Raw genomic sequence first — 14,878 nt, 5'->3', positions numbered from 1 at the left:
TTCTCCTTGATAGCCATGTCTTTACAACCACTGCATCAGAAGCAGCTCTTCTAGTGGGCAGAACCAATGGCTGCCCGCTTGTGATCTTGGTTTAAGTGGATTATCTTCCTCCAATCCAGAGGTCACATTAGAGCCTGCTTACAACCGAATTGAAAATAATAGCTGCTTTAGATCTTAGACCTTCAAGAATTTGTTCTATTGAAAGAAAATAGCTTTTAATCCAGGAAATGATCAAGGGTCATGCTGCTTTGAAATCTTGTGTATCCTTATGTTCTGGTGTGTTTTCATGGGTCAGCTGGCTTTTAAAAGCCAATCACGTTAAATTCACATCATGTAGGAAACTGCGTGAAGTTATTAGAATTAATGACCGGCTGGCTAAGTGTACCATGCCATACAATGTTTGGTAAAAGCATCACTTTCGTGCTCCTCTTTCTAGCGAGCAGAGCTTTCAGCACGTCTCCTTCCAATGACAGTACTTTTGGCTGAGTGTGGTTTTCGAAATGGCACTAGGAGAGGTGGGGATTGCTCACCAGAGGCATAAGGATGCTCTTCTTTCTCCCTTGTTGCACAGTGACGCTTTGTGGCGTGTGTTCTTTTTGCCTGCGCTGCTTGTTCTGCTGTCTTCCAGACAAAACCATAAGCCTAAGACTCTGACAGACTAACGGTAAGACTGGGTTGCAGCAGAACAGCCAGTGCTTTTGTGGAAAGCAAAGTTGTTAATTTATATGTGCCTCTCATCTGCCAGTACGGATGATTTAGGCACTTTCTTCTGATCTCAGGTGAATGCGGTACTCGTTCTTAAATGCTTTTCTTGCAGAAGGGTGGTGACAGTGGCAGTATTTTGTGATCTCGGGAAAGCTGTGTTTTGATCCCAGAGTACCGCATGATTTGTTGTATCACGAGGGGTGGCAGTGGCAAACTTACCCAGGTCCTGTTCGTAAAGCATGTGAGCAGCCTGGTGAAAGGCATGTGAGAGATGCAAAGTACTGTCGCTGTTATGTTCCCGTGTCCTTTCAGCTGGCTTCAATTGCTTTTTGGGTCTCTTCCTTGACAGGTCTTGGCTCGTGGACGGCTCTCTAGGAATCCCAACTGGAACCTCACACCAAAAGGCACCATGATAGTGATGAGTGACATCACGGCAGCCCCCAGGCTGGGGTCAACTGCCACCACCCCAGCTGTGGCTCCCAACTTCTCCTGGATGCCAGAGGATGGCAGCCCCACAGCTGTGGAGCAGCCAATATTCCTCATGACCACTGCTGCTCAGGCCATCTCAGGTTTCTTTGTATGGACAGCTTTGCTCATCACCTGCCATCAGGTAAAACCTGGTCACTCGTGCTTCTTATCCTTTTCCTCACATGAAGGAAAACATATGATACTCTGGTATATCTCTGCCAGATGTAGCTGTGTGATGGGGGTTTGCAGACTCTGGAGTGGTACCAGGACTACTTCTTTGGAGTCTAATATATTATCTGTGCTGATCAAGGTGGCAGCTTTTATATGAAGGCGTTTTTCTGCCCAGGTTCAGGCTGTTTCTGTAGTGTGACTGGAGAGGGAGCAAACTCTTTAAAACTAGCAGGTATAAAACATTTGGCCATCTCTTGTGTGTTTGCAGAAAGTTGTGTTATCTCAAGCTGTTCTTTCCCATGTCTTGTAGCTGAATCCAGCCATTTTGTTATTGTGTCAGCTGTTAGCTAAACAATTGTGGTTGTCTGCTGTTTGACATACCTTCTTTGATCTCTTGTGCCAGTGGATTCCACAGGCTGAGCCCTGCTGCGGAAAGGAGTAGCAGGAAATGTTTTAATTTTTCTCCCCTCCCCTCTTGCTGGGGCAGGTGTCCTGGGAGCCAGAGCAAGTCAAACCCTGCATCCTGTTCTGTAGCTCTCTTTCATGAGGTTGTCATGTGAACTGAAAAACACAGTGGAGAAATGCAAGCCCTATTATTTATCAACCTGTGTTTTGTACCTGTTGCTCTGTAGATTCCAGAGTGATGACTAGGATCTAGAAAACTACAGCCTATTGATGGAGTACAAGGGCTAGAGGAGTTCAAAAATGGATTAGTCACTGATGAATAAGAGTAACACCTGCAGTTTCACCAGCTTGGGTAACAATTACAAGTGCCATGGATCCTCCTGTCAAATTGATTGCCTGCTGAGGGTAGGAAGAAATCTTTCCTCTGCAGTATAGCATTGCACAGTTAGGCATTAATGCCCTTCTCCAATGGACCAACGGAGGTCAGTGCTGGAGGAACACTGTTGATTGAAATGTGCTGTTGTCCTATTACAAGGCAGCAGTTCCTGTCCTCTCGTAGGTGCATGGATCGCAGGGCTCTTGTGACATCCCAAGGGCAAAGCTTGGAGTCATCTGAACTCTGGTGTCAGCTGTCCCTGTGCTGGGTGAGGTGTGTCATTGGGATTGTCACAAGGAAAAAATAACCCTAAGGTTTGTTAGTTTATTTTCAACCTGCTCTCCTCAGGAAATTAGGCTTTTATGAGATCCTTGTGGGTTAGGGATAGGAAACAGAAGTATTTTGAGCCCTTCAGTCAATTTTGGCAGGGAGAGATATGTAACAGACAGTGGAGAGAAGAGACAACCCCCTCTGCTTTACAAGAGAAAGGCAAGATCATTGATGTTTGCTTTGTTACATCCTGGAGAATCCTCACAGCATCTCCAAATGCAGGGTTGAGCTGCAGACAAGTGCTTGTGCCTCTTCAGACAGCAGAACTGGTCAGTTGTGAGGCACGTATATAATAAACCAACGATTATTAATTCCAGCAGTTGGGTGGCAGCTTGATGAGGGTTGTTGTACAGAGGCTTTGCCTCTGGAGAATATACCCTCTGCTGACTCTGTGGCCAACAGAGCCTACCTGCAGCTTGTACTGAAGCTCTGGCCGTGTTATTAGGCCATTACAGGAGTGCTGCTCATCTTCAGGGTGTGCTTGTGGTCAGTACCTTTTCCAGGAGGTGGGTATTCTGTGAAAAATCATCTTAGGCGTGGGATTTAATGATGGCTAACAAACCGTGAGTGATGGGGACATTGTGCTCCCCCAGCCAGTGACTTGGACTGGCGTGCGTGCAGGCAGGCAGACAAAACATGCGGTGTGGCTGTTTCCTTTCAGCACGCTGCACGAGTTCACTGCTCCCTTGGTGGCTGACACTTTGTGGCTCTGCTGTCACTGATGTGCAGAATGGCACTTTTTTGAGCAGATGGGCTGTGGCCTATCAGCTCTTGGCAGTGCTGTGAAGGGCTCTCCTAGGTTGTTTCAGGTGAAAGTCTCGAAAGCATCCAAAACTGCTGAGGGAGTGAGAGTGTTTATAATGAGCATGCGCTGATGTGTGTGTGCCTTCCCTCTTTGGAGAAAAGGAGGCTGGCAGTGTTGTGAATCTTCAGTACTTAAAACAGAGTAGCAGGAGTAATTGGAAAAAAAGTATGAGCTAAGGAATATGGACAAGGTGATGACAATAACAGTAAATTAATTCCCTATAAGAAACTGGATCAGAAATGCCTCCACTTCCTTTTCCTCCTCCTTCCCTCTCTTTGCAAACTAAGAGATGCCATGTCAATGCCGTCTAATAGCAGTGACTTTTTATTTTTTTTTCTTTTTTAAATGTTATTTTTTTTTTATGTTCATCACCTTGGGGCTGCTGGAGGCCATCAAGAGGTGATTTACTGAGGTTGTTTTTCCTGGCCCAATTGACTCTCCAATTCTACTTTCTCCTCTCTGCTCCATGTACCACTGATGCTGGTCTCCTCTCTCCGTCCTCTCAGATCTACATGCACCTTCGCTGCTATAGCTGCCCGAATGAACAGCGCTACATTGTTCGGATCCTCTTCATTGTGCCCATTTACGCCTTTGACTCATGGCTCAGTCTTCTGTTCTTCACCAATGATCAGTACTATGTTTACTTTGGCACGGTGCGGGACTGCTATGAAGGTAAGAACGGGTAAGACAGAATATGGGGGAAGTGGGAGGTCTCTGCACTAAGAGAACTTTTGCTTCTGGTTGGGCACATGGAGAAAGTATCACTGTCACCTACTGAGACCTTCTCCCTTGCTGGCTTCTGAGCGTGACAAGGTGTGTTGAGCCTTCTCTCCAGTGTTCTGTAGAGACAAAGTTTATGATTTTCTTGGGTTCTTTGCTTCAGGAAGATGGAAAACAAAAAAATCTGTTTCTACCTGGGTGTTACAAAGTGAGGTATTGGTCAGCTCCTGGCTCTTCAAACAGCACTTACTCAGCAGCCAGATACTTACTTTGTCCTCTTTTCCTGGTGCAGTTTGTTAGCAACATGTTCTTCTGGTCCCATCCTGTGGCCACTTGTGAGCTCGCACAAGGTAGCACAGCCACAATGTGCTGGGGCTGGGGAGGTGTGAAGTGCTTTGGAGTCCTGAAGGAGGGAGGGTGCTGTGTTCAGGGTGAGTTACTGATTGCTTTGGGTTTGGTTATCTGCTGCAGATAGTACCACTAGCACTGTATGCGAGGGAAACAGTTACTCTCCAATAAATGCTATCTGAACCTCCCTCCTGGTCTCATCCTGAAATAAGCTTTTACCCACCCAGCAGGGGAAACTGTGCTCTAGCAGTGGATTTTTGAGGACAGTTTATTACTATACCCTCATTAAATCGTAATTCAGTTGTTGTAGTTGTTTTGGTGAGATCTGCATTGCAGAGAAATGCCCCATGCCATTTGAACAAGTGAATCAGCCGAAGGGACCAGCAGACCCTCCTTCACATCTACCACAACGCTCTGAGATGCAGCAGCAGATGGCAAACGTGCACACGTGATTCAGAAGGCATCTTTGTTTGGGCCTGTATTTTCTTTTCCCTTCCCTGCTGCCCTGCGTGCGTGTGTAGGTCTAGCAGGAAGGCTGCTGCTCTGCAAAGCTCCTCTCTTAGCAACAGCCAGCATCCCTCTGCCTTGCTTGCTCAGGGAGTCTGCAAACATCTGCTCAGAATTCAACACCTGCTCTGAGGTTCACCCGGACACATTGGGCTGTGTGAGAAGACTGTGGGTGGAGGTGAAAGCACCTTCAATCAGTGGGTGCTCTCTCTCACTTTTTCTGGGGATCACTTCGAAACAGCCTTTTTGTTCTCTTCCCTCCCTTGCCACCACCCCATCCTTTCTTTTTTGGAAACGGTGCAAATTGGGGAGGAGCTCTGTTAGGGAATGGCGAGAGCTGGCCCTACTAATACACTTTGGAAGCTTTCTTGGGCCATTTATGGGCTGCATTTCATAGCTGCATATGGGCTGCATTAGGAGGAGCGTACTTTGGCATTGCTCTTTCATGTGACTCTGCTTCTGTACAAACCTGCGTGTCAGTAGCATGGACACAAGTAGATTTTTTTGTTATGTTGACATCATAAGCACCTTCTGATGAATGTGGATCAGGAATGGGAGAAGAGTTCTTTTGCTGGTGTGGTGAGCTTTGATAGTTAGCACTAATTTATTTTGGGGATGGAGTGGCAGGTATTTCCACCTTCCTCCCCCCCTCCCCCCTTTTTTTTTTTGTTTTGTTTGTTTCCTCTGATGTCATCTCTTCCCCAGAGCTTGTGGAATGGGCAGCTGGTATTGTAATGACCACATCAGAGGGCAGGGGTCACTGGAGGACAATAGGAAAAGCTCAGCTTTTATTCCTCTGGGTGCTGAGACCTGTCAGCTAAGTTGCAGGAAAATTGCAGGCAAAAGGGGTTACCACAGTTATTTAAATAAGCTTTCCATGGTTGGTGTTTTCTCTCCTAATTAAGGCTTTCACAAAATCATTGCTGTATGACCATACCTAACTTTGTCCAATAACAAGGATTACAGATGGAGGAACAATAGCCCAATGACATACATAGGAGCAGGTATTCCACTGGCTTTTATGTGCTGTAGCATTCTTGCCATAAATATGTTTTGAGACTATGAGTGTTTTGGGCAGCATTGAGTTCCTATTTTCCAGGGCATAGTTTGGATGCTTGTAGAGGAATGAGAGTTGATGTCTGTCTCTGACTTTGGAAGTTCATCCACCTGGGAAAACTGACCTCAGGTCTAATACTGGCTGCTTGGTGATGTCAGCATCTCAGGACTGTAAATTATTAGGCTTTTGTTCATATTTTAAATTCCTTAAGACTTCTGTTTCCATCTCAAGTTATTTTCTCTTTGTATTATGTCAATGCTGGGTTCCAAAGCCAGGATTTGGTGTTGGCATTCCAGGGAATGTCTGGATACAGACTGTCGTAGACAGTAACATTGAATGAAGGAGTCACCTGGTTTGTCATTTTGCTCCAAGGCTGTATGTACCTAATTTAGGAATATAATCCTTGTCCTAAAAGTCTCATAACTGTATGAGGGTCCAGCAGTGATTTTAACAGGTCAAAAGTGTGTTAAACTGGGCACGTATAGACTTATTCTGTGCACAGTTACATGGGTTTGGATCTCATGAAAAGTAAATGTGTCTGTAATTATGACGAGAGTGCTCTTGACAGTGTCTTCACCTTAGTTTATATGTATCAGCAAAACTGAGCCCTGAAGACACTTGAAATGAGGCAGAGTATTAGTGATCAGTCTGAGAAGGCTCTTCCTCATCTGCACCAGGTTGCTGGGGAAGGCAGAAAAGAGGTGGCCCAAGGAGAAGGCAAGACATTCCAGCCTTCTGGGGAAATGGAACACAAACCCTGTTTTTCAAAAGTCGCCACCAGACGTGAAAACAGAGTTTCTCTGATTGGTCAAAACCCTGTTTCTCCAACTCTTATGTCTACATTCCTGTTACCTCAGAGAGAGAAACTGTGTTCATCACCTAAAAGATTAAATACAGGAGATAAGATACAGTTGATGAATCAGAGAGAACTTTTCCAAATGATCTAGTACTGGTGTAATGTCCTGGAATAATGCACAGGAACCCCGTAAAGAATGCCACCTTACAGATGCCAAGTAAAACAGAGACTGACCACAGTTTTTAAATGGTCCTGTGACTCTTTTGGCATGAGTTGTGGAACTTGCCTGGGACCTTGGCCAAAGTCCAGTTCAGATAGTCTTGTGAATGCTGAGGTAGGACGATAAATGCAGTGAAAATAATCCGGAGTGCTTTGAAGGGAAAAATGCTGCATAAGCAGTCCCTGGTAGTGTTTGATCTGTTGCCTGTACTCTTGGTCCTTGCACCTGTTTTGAAGTTGGTTGTCATTTTACTGATTGATGTCTTTGCAGCATTTGTAATATACAACTTCCTCAGCCTCTGCTATGAGTACTTGGGAGGGGAGAGCTCCATCATGTCTGAGATCAGAGGGAAACCAATTGAGTGAGTATTAATTCTGCTTACAGCATGATGTTCTCATCCTTCTGTGCCCATCTAGCATGTGTCTGTCCTTGCCCTGAAAAACTGTGTCAGGTGGCAAACGTCTGCTAGGATTGGGCAGCATGGATGGGGATGATTTACCAGTACCCTGCTCTGAGACAGATCAGGCTGATCACATCCTCTTAAGCAAGTGGACTGATTCACAGCTTTTCTGGACACCTGACTACTCCTTTGTTGCTTATTGTCTTCTCTGCCTTTAAATCTTTTCTGTCTTCAGTTAGTTGTTTGTACTTCCTGCAGGATCTGTGTTTCTCCCCATGCTACTCAATTAAAAAAAAAAATAAAAAAAAAAAATAGTGGAGTGTGAAGACAAGATGTTGTTTAAAACAACTGGGAAAGAAAACATGGCTTTAACTGTAATCATGGTTGGAGAAAGCACCAGTCCTGCAAGTTTGCTACAGAGAGGTAGACAAAGAGGGTAGGAATCTTGCACTCTAGCTCAAATCTTGCATCTGAACTCTGTCATCTTGTGTTGGCTCTTTCAGGTCCAGCTGTGTATACGGGACTTGCTGCCTGTGGGGAAAGACCTATTCAATTGGATTCCTAAGGTTCTGCAAACAGGTATGGGCTGGAGGAACTGTACCATCCTCCAGAAGTGAATGAAGCATGTGGGTTGGCAGTGGCTGTTGCTGCTGAACTTCTGAGATGAGCACTCCTTTGAGGGGGTTTATAATGTTATTTAGAGAGGCCTGCAGCCTGCTGAGAAGAGCAGATGCTTTGGGGGTTGTTTATTTGTTTTCTACTGAACCCTGCATGAGGAAGGCTTTAGCAAAAGACCCCATTTATCTCCTGGATCTGATGCTAATCCTGGGAAGAAATCCTGATTTCTTCTTCCCCTTCTGGATTGAAGAGGTCCCAACTTTAAGAAATTGATGGCTGTGCTGTGTTGCAGACACCCCGCAGTTGTGTAACAGACTCCTGAATTCCCAGTGCTGCTGTTGTGGTTTGGATTTGAGTAGGGGGGTGGAGGTTAAGCGTGACACAACGCTTTGTAGGAGGAACTGAGGATTGCTCACCATGTGTGTCTGTCTGTGCTGAGTTGGATATACTGAGGGGGAGGGAATGGAGGAGATCTAAACCTCGATACAGCCCTCGTCTGCTCATCCCAGGTCAGTCACCTCTGACTGCCCAGAAACAGTGGGTGAGTTTTAAGGCTTTGCTCACTTGCTGCAAGGAACACATGAGGCTTCTCTGGAGAAAGCATGAAGCAGATTTGGTTCTTTGGAAGGGCTCAGGTCATTGTCATTCCAGTCACTGGGTCTAGATATCTGCCCTGGCTTCTCCTCCACATCATGACCCATCTTCTATGTTTTAGCAATATGCAGGAACATCAAAGGTACAATGCAGCCTCATAGTAATATCCAGTGTTAATCTCTGCAGCACAGCTGGCCTTTTTCAAAGGACCACATCTTTCTTTTCTCTGTTCTGTTTGTCTCTGTAACATATTCTGTCCTCATGGCTTTCCTGTTTTCCTGCCCACTACTTTATTTTCTAATCTGCTCCCAGTATGCTGCTTCACCTGTTTCTCTTGGGCTTCATTCGTATACCTTTTCTTTGATTTGATGCATTACCTATTCTTTTGGCTCCTAATGCTAACTTTTACCTTTTAAATATGTCATAAGCATATAACACCCACTGTGGTGAGTGAGTGCTGGAGAAATAATTTCCGTTAGATCTCTTGTTTCTCGTGTCCCACAGGCTCTGGCAGTTGTCTCCACATGTGTTGCACCTGGCTGTGTTTGGAAAGTTTTTTCACAACAATGAAGATGAGAAGCACTTTTTTGGGGGGTGGTGGTTCTGCTGGCTTCTGAAAATCCTCAGCTTATTTGGTAACTCTGTCTTAGGTGGATATTTTGCTTTCCCATTGCTGCTATCTGGCAGCAATTCTTCTAGTTTGCCCTTTGCAAACTGCTAAGTCTACTGTGGAGGCTATGAGGGAGGTGTCACTTGCAAAAGGATGTTTAAGTACTTCCATCCTTCTTGGCTTGAGCTTAAATGTTGCCTTGGTGAGAAATCTTTGACACTAAGATGCACCTTCTGGTACTTGTAGACTTCCATGATTGCCAAGTAAGACCTTTCAAGGGAAATTCCTGGGGAGGTTGGTGCAAAAGGGCAATGGAGCACATCTTCACGCTGATCTGTGTGGTATCCAACATCGTGATGATCAGAAAGAGGAATGTGCTGGAAGGAGCACTTTGCCCATTTTATCCCTGTTCTCAGCATCTCCAGCACTCCTGTTATCTCCCACCACCACCTACCCATTTTCTGCTCTTTCCAGCCCTTTTCATCCTGAAGGAATCTGCGTGTTATAACCATTCCTTCTTTCCATCTTCGCCCCCACCCCAAGCTGTCCTCAGGCAGGTGCCTGCTGTGGGTCAGTCTGCCTGCACTAATGGCTGTGGCTTAAAATCTGGACAGCTTGTTTCCTTAAAGATGCCTTGGACAAGATTCTTTGCTGGGCCTTTGTCTGGTGACCCTTACAGATGGGTCACACACCATCCATGTGCTTCCCGTATGCTGTAGCATCTTCTAGGGAAGCAACTAAAAATAGGACGTGGTGGTTTGGATTGCAGGGAAATGGTTAAAACAGCCCCAGATTGGAAAGAGAGGAAGCTCAGAGGACAGAGTTGTTTACGAATTAGCTTGACCTTTTCTGGTTCACATATTTACAGTGACTCAGTATCTGACATGTGCTGGGGTTTTTAATCTCCTTGAAGTCTTATGACCACTAACAAATTGCATTGTATCCAAACCAATTACTCCTGTTTGGTTTTGCCTTCTTTCCATACACAGCCCTCCCCACATGTGCGCAGGTCAACACCTGCCCAGGCTCCTCCAACCTTCTTCAGGGAGGCATGGGTGATGTTTTTAGGGTTGCAGCCATCCACTGTCCTAGGACTTTGGGGTTCAACATCTCCAGAAAGACGAAGCATGGGGTGGTGCTGAGAGGAGTCCCAACAGGAGCAGTGATTTATACTGGCAGAATGGATGGAGCTGATCCCAAGGGCTGTGGAGCCTTTGGGAAGATTCAGTGAAGGTTGTGTGAGTGACAACTGAATAGCTCTTAATTTCTGTTTAGCGACACGCATTGGTGTGCATACGAAGTGCTTTAACATAATGGCAGTTGTCAAAGTTCCTCCTCAGAGAGCTGGGTTCCCCTCCTGTCTAGGGGACAATTTTGCCCAGCTTTACCCTTCCCTTGTGTCCCTTTGTTAAACCTGAGGTGTCTGTACCATGGCACAGTGTGGGATTTTTATTCTCAGGCCATTACAGTGGATAAATGTGCTGCAGCACAGCCTATATAAGAGAGCAGCTAAGTAGTTTCTAGGAGAACCTGCAGAGAGATTTTTCTTCCCATCCTGGAAAAGTAGATAGCACCCATGCTTCTTCTGAATCTCCTTTATCTCCTATTGGGGGGTGCAGTCCTCAAGCACAATCGATTAGCAAGTGGCAGGGTCAGACTCCTTGTTGGGGCTGGATTGTATTGCATTGCTGTGTTGTCCCAGTGGAGACAGTGTCATGGTGATTGTTTGGGAACTTGGCCTCTTGGACCTCCTGACTTCTCATTCCTTCTTTCTCATTCCTGTAGGCTACCCTGCAGTTCTGTGTGGTGAAGCCCCTCATGGCCATCAGCACAGTCATCCTTCAAGCCTTCGGCAAGTACCAGGATGGTGACTTTGAGTAAGTTTGTTTGTCTGGGAAGTGTGCCTCAGCTGCCCCTTCCTGCCCAGCTGTGCTTATGGTCCGTGTATCTGATAGACCACAGGAGAAGACAGGGGGACAACACAGGCTGAATATGCATGTAAGAAAAGAGGGCAGGGATAAGCCTCTTGGTTTCAGGGTTTTTCCGCTTCGGTTTTGAGGGAGAGAATGGGACAGAAAGGCAGAAAGGAAATGGAGTCTTAGAACTCCCCAGTGACAGTGGTAAGAGGAAAAGATCATGCTAAAATTTCAGGCAGTCATAGAATCATAGAATCATTTTGGTTGGAGGAGACCTTTTAAGTTCATTGAGTCCAGCCATTAACCTAACAGTGTCACTAAACCATGAACCTCATCTACACATGACCATGTATCTTCTCATTTCAGTGTAACCAGTGGCTACCTCTACGTGACGATCATCTACAACATCTCTGTCAGCCTGGCACTGTACGCCCTCTTCCTTTTCTACTTCGCCACACGTGAGCTGCTCAGCCCCTATAGCCCAGTCCTCAAGTTCTTCATGGTGAAGTCTGTCATCTTCCTGTCCTTCTGGCAAGGTGAGCTGCTTTTCCCTTCCCTTGATAGGCACAAAGAGCTCTCTGCAGGTGCTCAGACACTAGACTTGATAGAGCAGATGAGGGTTAATAGCCAGAATGTCTTTCTGTGCTATTATTATATTTGTTTTATAGTCTTTCCTTGCGTTTCTCTGGGAAATCTGTTTTTTCTCATTTTCATCCTTTGTTTCAATGCTCCTGAATCCTCACTATCCCAGTGCCTGTGCATGTGCACACACATATCTGCCTGGCAAAATCAGCTGGATGAATAGTCCTTTTCATTCCTGGAACACTCATAAAGTACAAGCTGCCAATGCTTTATCTACATGCTGCCGTTTTTTTTATTAAAGTGGCACATCTAAAAATTTTTAGTACTTTTAGTGCTCTATAAATAAAATTTTAATGGTGTGTCTGTGACTCACATGAAGCAGCAGGCTGGCTGAATGCAGTGTGTGCTGCCACAGAACCTCCGCAGAGTAGAAGGACATTCAGAATACATACAGGTGATGCAGAAGCACATTCAGAAAGACAAAATTCTACCTAAGCTTAGTGCTTCTTACTAAGTGGCTCTGAGCATTTTCCTGTTTAGTGCCCTACGTAAGTTTACCTGGTTGCACTTCAAACTTAGGTGGAATTTAGGCTTTTAGAGTATGGCTCAACCACCCTGTTTACAGACAAACTATTAAGTTTATCATCTTGAGCCATCTGGTCACACACTTTCTGCCTTGTCTGTAATTCTTCAGCCACCTGACTATGGACAGGGAGAAATATCTTTCTTGCAGTGGTGTGTCAAAACCACTGTATGTTTAAATGAAAAGCTCTGTTACCTCAATTTTTGCGATGGCTATTGGAAATGCTGAGATCACAGAAGTGGTCATAGAAATATTTGGCTGCTTCTTATCCTTTTGGACTCGATTAAGTCCTGCAGCAACTAGTTCCACAATAGAAGAGGGTCAGTGTTTGAACATTCTTTGCGTGAACATATTTGTCTCATTTATTCTTCCTTTCTCTGTTGTACTGGTGAGCGCATCTAGCCTGCTCTGTTTGTAGCTCCTGTCCTGAATGGATTTGCATCTAGGACATACAGCACAGGCAGCTATTTCTATTCCGTACAGTTAGTATGCGATCATGTTTTCTGCATATTTACAGGAGCTTGTTGCTTTGTTTAGGGATGCTGTTGGCCATCTTGGAAAAGTGTGGTGCCATCCCCAAAATACACTCTGCCAACGTATCTGTGGGCGAAGGCACCGTAGCTGCTGGGTATCAGGACTTCATCATTTGTGTGGAGATGTTCTTTGCAGCTATCGCCCTGCGCCATGCCTTCACGTACAAGGTGTATCTGGACAAGAGACTTGATGCCCAAGGTAGGAAACATGCCAGAGGATACGGTGTGTCTGTTTGGCGGTGAGACTGGGTGGAGGCTGGTCCCTCTAGCAACCAGCACACTGATATGATTCCAAACCTGACTGCTTGGAAAAACATCACATCCCCTCCTCCGTAGTGTCTGAATAGATTAATTGTGCAACGGCTCTGCAGTGCAGAAACCTTGTCTGAATTGCATTGTTCCCTTTTCAGTTCCCCAGTATGCCACCCACGAGAGCTTGTTGCAGACCTGAAGGCTGCAAGAAGTTGCATCCTTTTGGTAGAATGGGTTTGTCCTTCTTCCCGTCTCCCCGAAGGGGAACTCCCATTGCTCCAGATTGTGCAACAGACTGAAAGCAGGAGGGACAGGGCCTGAAATAGGCTCTGTTTTGAATCTGGCTCAGGAAGATGAAGCTGTGCTTTGGCAATATGTTTGGCTTGGAGGAGGAGGATGTTCCTGTAATGAATTTGTGAGGGTCAGACTGCTAGAAATCTTTTTCTGGGGAAGAGGGAGGTGGATGTTATCTCTGGGAAAAGGGGTTTCTTGTGCCCAGTCTGTACAAGTACATTCGGTGTTCTCCAAATAAAAGGCATATTTCCTGCTGTGGGGAGTCTGTGCTGAGGTGTGGGAAGAGAGCAGCACTTGGGCAATGTTCATGTAGGTGATCCCTCCATCCTAGACAGCCCCAGAGATTTTGGAAGGACTGTGACCACAGCTGAGGGAGATGAGATCTGTGGGTGATGAAATAGTGAACTGCTGGCCAGTACAGTGGGGGATGTTTCGGTGGTGGATCTTGTTCAGTTCTTGTTATTTCCACTCTCTTTCTCTCTTTCTCTGTCTCTCTCTCCTTTCCCTTTTATCTCTCCCTTGCTTTGGCCAATGGTCCCTGGTGCAGCTGTTCCATCATATGGGCCATACGGTAGGTACAGCATGCTCTGTGTGTTTGTCTACCTTGGTTTTTAACTGGGATGCTGTTCTGTCCCGATTCCCAGCCTGCCTGTCCTTTGTTCCCCCTTCCTTGTAGTTCTGTAACCCGACTGCCTCACACAGCTGCTTTAGTGATGTCTGGATCGTAAATTGCAAACCAGCCCCATGGGCAGTGGCTTAACACCTGCTTTGGCGTGTTTCAATCAGGACTGTGTGAATCTCTCTCCAAAGAGTCGCACAGGCTCTCAAAGGAGCTGGTTTGCTCTCTCAGCCCAGCCTCCCTTCACTTCCATAATGGCCACAGATGATCAACATGCCTTGGTCGTTTTGGGAGCTCATCCCCAGGACCAAGCAGTCCTGGAAGACTGTTCTGGAATTGGGATATGGAAGCCATGAGAAACGGCAGCCCCTAGAAGGACACACAGCCTTCCTCTATGCTCAGCACTTGGGTGGGACCATCTCCAGCTGTTGCTGCCTTCAGGGTATCACTGTGGCATTCTTCACCTGTGGGTGCTTCTGCCTCTGGTACTGCCTGTTCCCCTTCCTTCCCTCCTTTGTGCTGCTTTCAGCTTTTACGGTTTCTTTCTTGTGGGCACTTTGATACTGCCTATCAATCTAATTTTCAATGAGTGGGAATGGCAAATGCCACTTCTATATTTTTAGAATTTCCTTCATTTTTGTCTTCTGAAACCCTTTACAGGAGCACCTTCCCAGCTGAACGTCTTTGTTGCATGCCCAAGCCAGCACCAGTAGTGTGTAGTGGAGGTGGTGGCTGTGGGCATGTCCCGTTCTCATGCCATGTCCCTCATTTGGTGCTGTGGTAGATTCCCTTGGTTAGCAGTGGCTGAACCCTAGAAGCAATACTGGTAAAACTTGACACCATTTGTGTGGCATTTCCTCAGCGGCTGCTTAAGGAAGTCTGTAAAGTAACTTCTGCAGGACCTAGGAGTGCATGTTCCCTGTTCTCCTTACCTGCACGTTAAGGGGTGTGGCAGAAGGCAGCCGTATT

The 14,878-nt window shown here is 46.0% G+C and overlaps 1 protein-coding gene across 4 annotated transcripts in view; it reads left to right on the top strand.

The window, feature by feature from the left end:
• TMEM184B (transmembrane protein 184B) overlaps nt 1-14,878 on the top strand; it is a 31,584-nt gene that overhangs the window by 13,347 nt on the left and 3,359 nt on the right. For 2 of the 4 annotated variants that reach the window (XM_082060967.1, XM_082060966.1), the window contains exons 2-9: nt 1,055-1,315; nt 3,767-3,932; nt 7,179-7,269; nt 7,812-7,887; nt 10,916-11,007; nt 11,413-11,582; nt 12,749-12,943; nt 13,838-13,861. In XM_082060967.1, coding sequence (XP_081917093.1) covers nt 1,115-1,315; nt 3,767-3,932; nt 7,179-7,269; nt 7,812-7,887; nt 10,916-11,007; nt 11,413-11,582; nt 12,749-12,943; nt 13,838-13,861 — 1,015 coding nt within the window. In that variant the 5' untranslated portion in view covers nt 1,055-1,114. Of the gene's footprint in view, nt 1-1,054; nt 1,316-3,766; nt 3,933-7,178; nt 7,270-7,811; nt 7,888-10,915; nt 11,008-11,412; nt 11,583-12,748; nt 12,944-13,837; nt 13,862-14,140; nt 14,395-14,878 lie in introns of all 4 variants that reach the window. The other 2 variants (XR_014184855.1, XM_082060968.1) reach the window with 2 other exon arrangements.

This window comes from Streptopelia decaocto (assembly GCF_964273445.1).
Source record: "Streptopelia decaocto genome assembly, chromosome: 1".
NCBI lineage: Eukaryota > Metazoa > Chordata > Aves > Columbiformes > Columbidae > Streptopelia > Streptopelia decaocto.
Note: the sequence above shows the minus strand (reverse complement) of the source record. Positions and strands in the feature narration are given on the sequence as shown.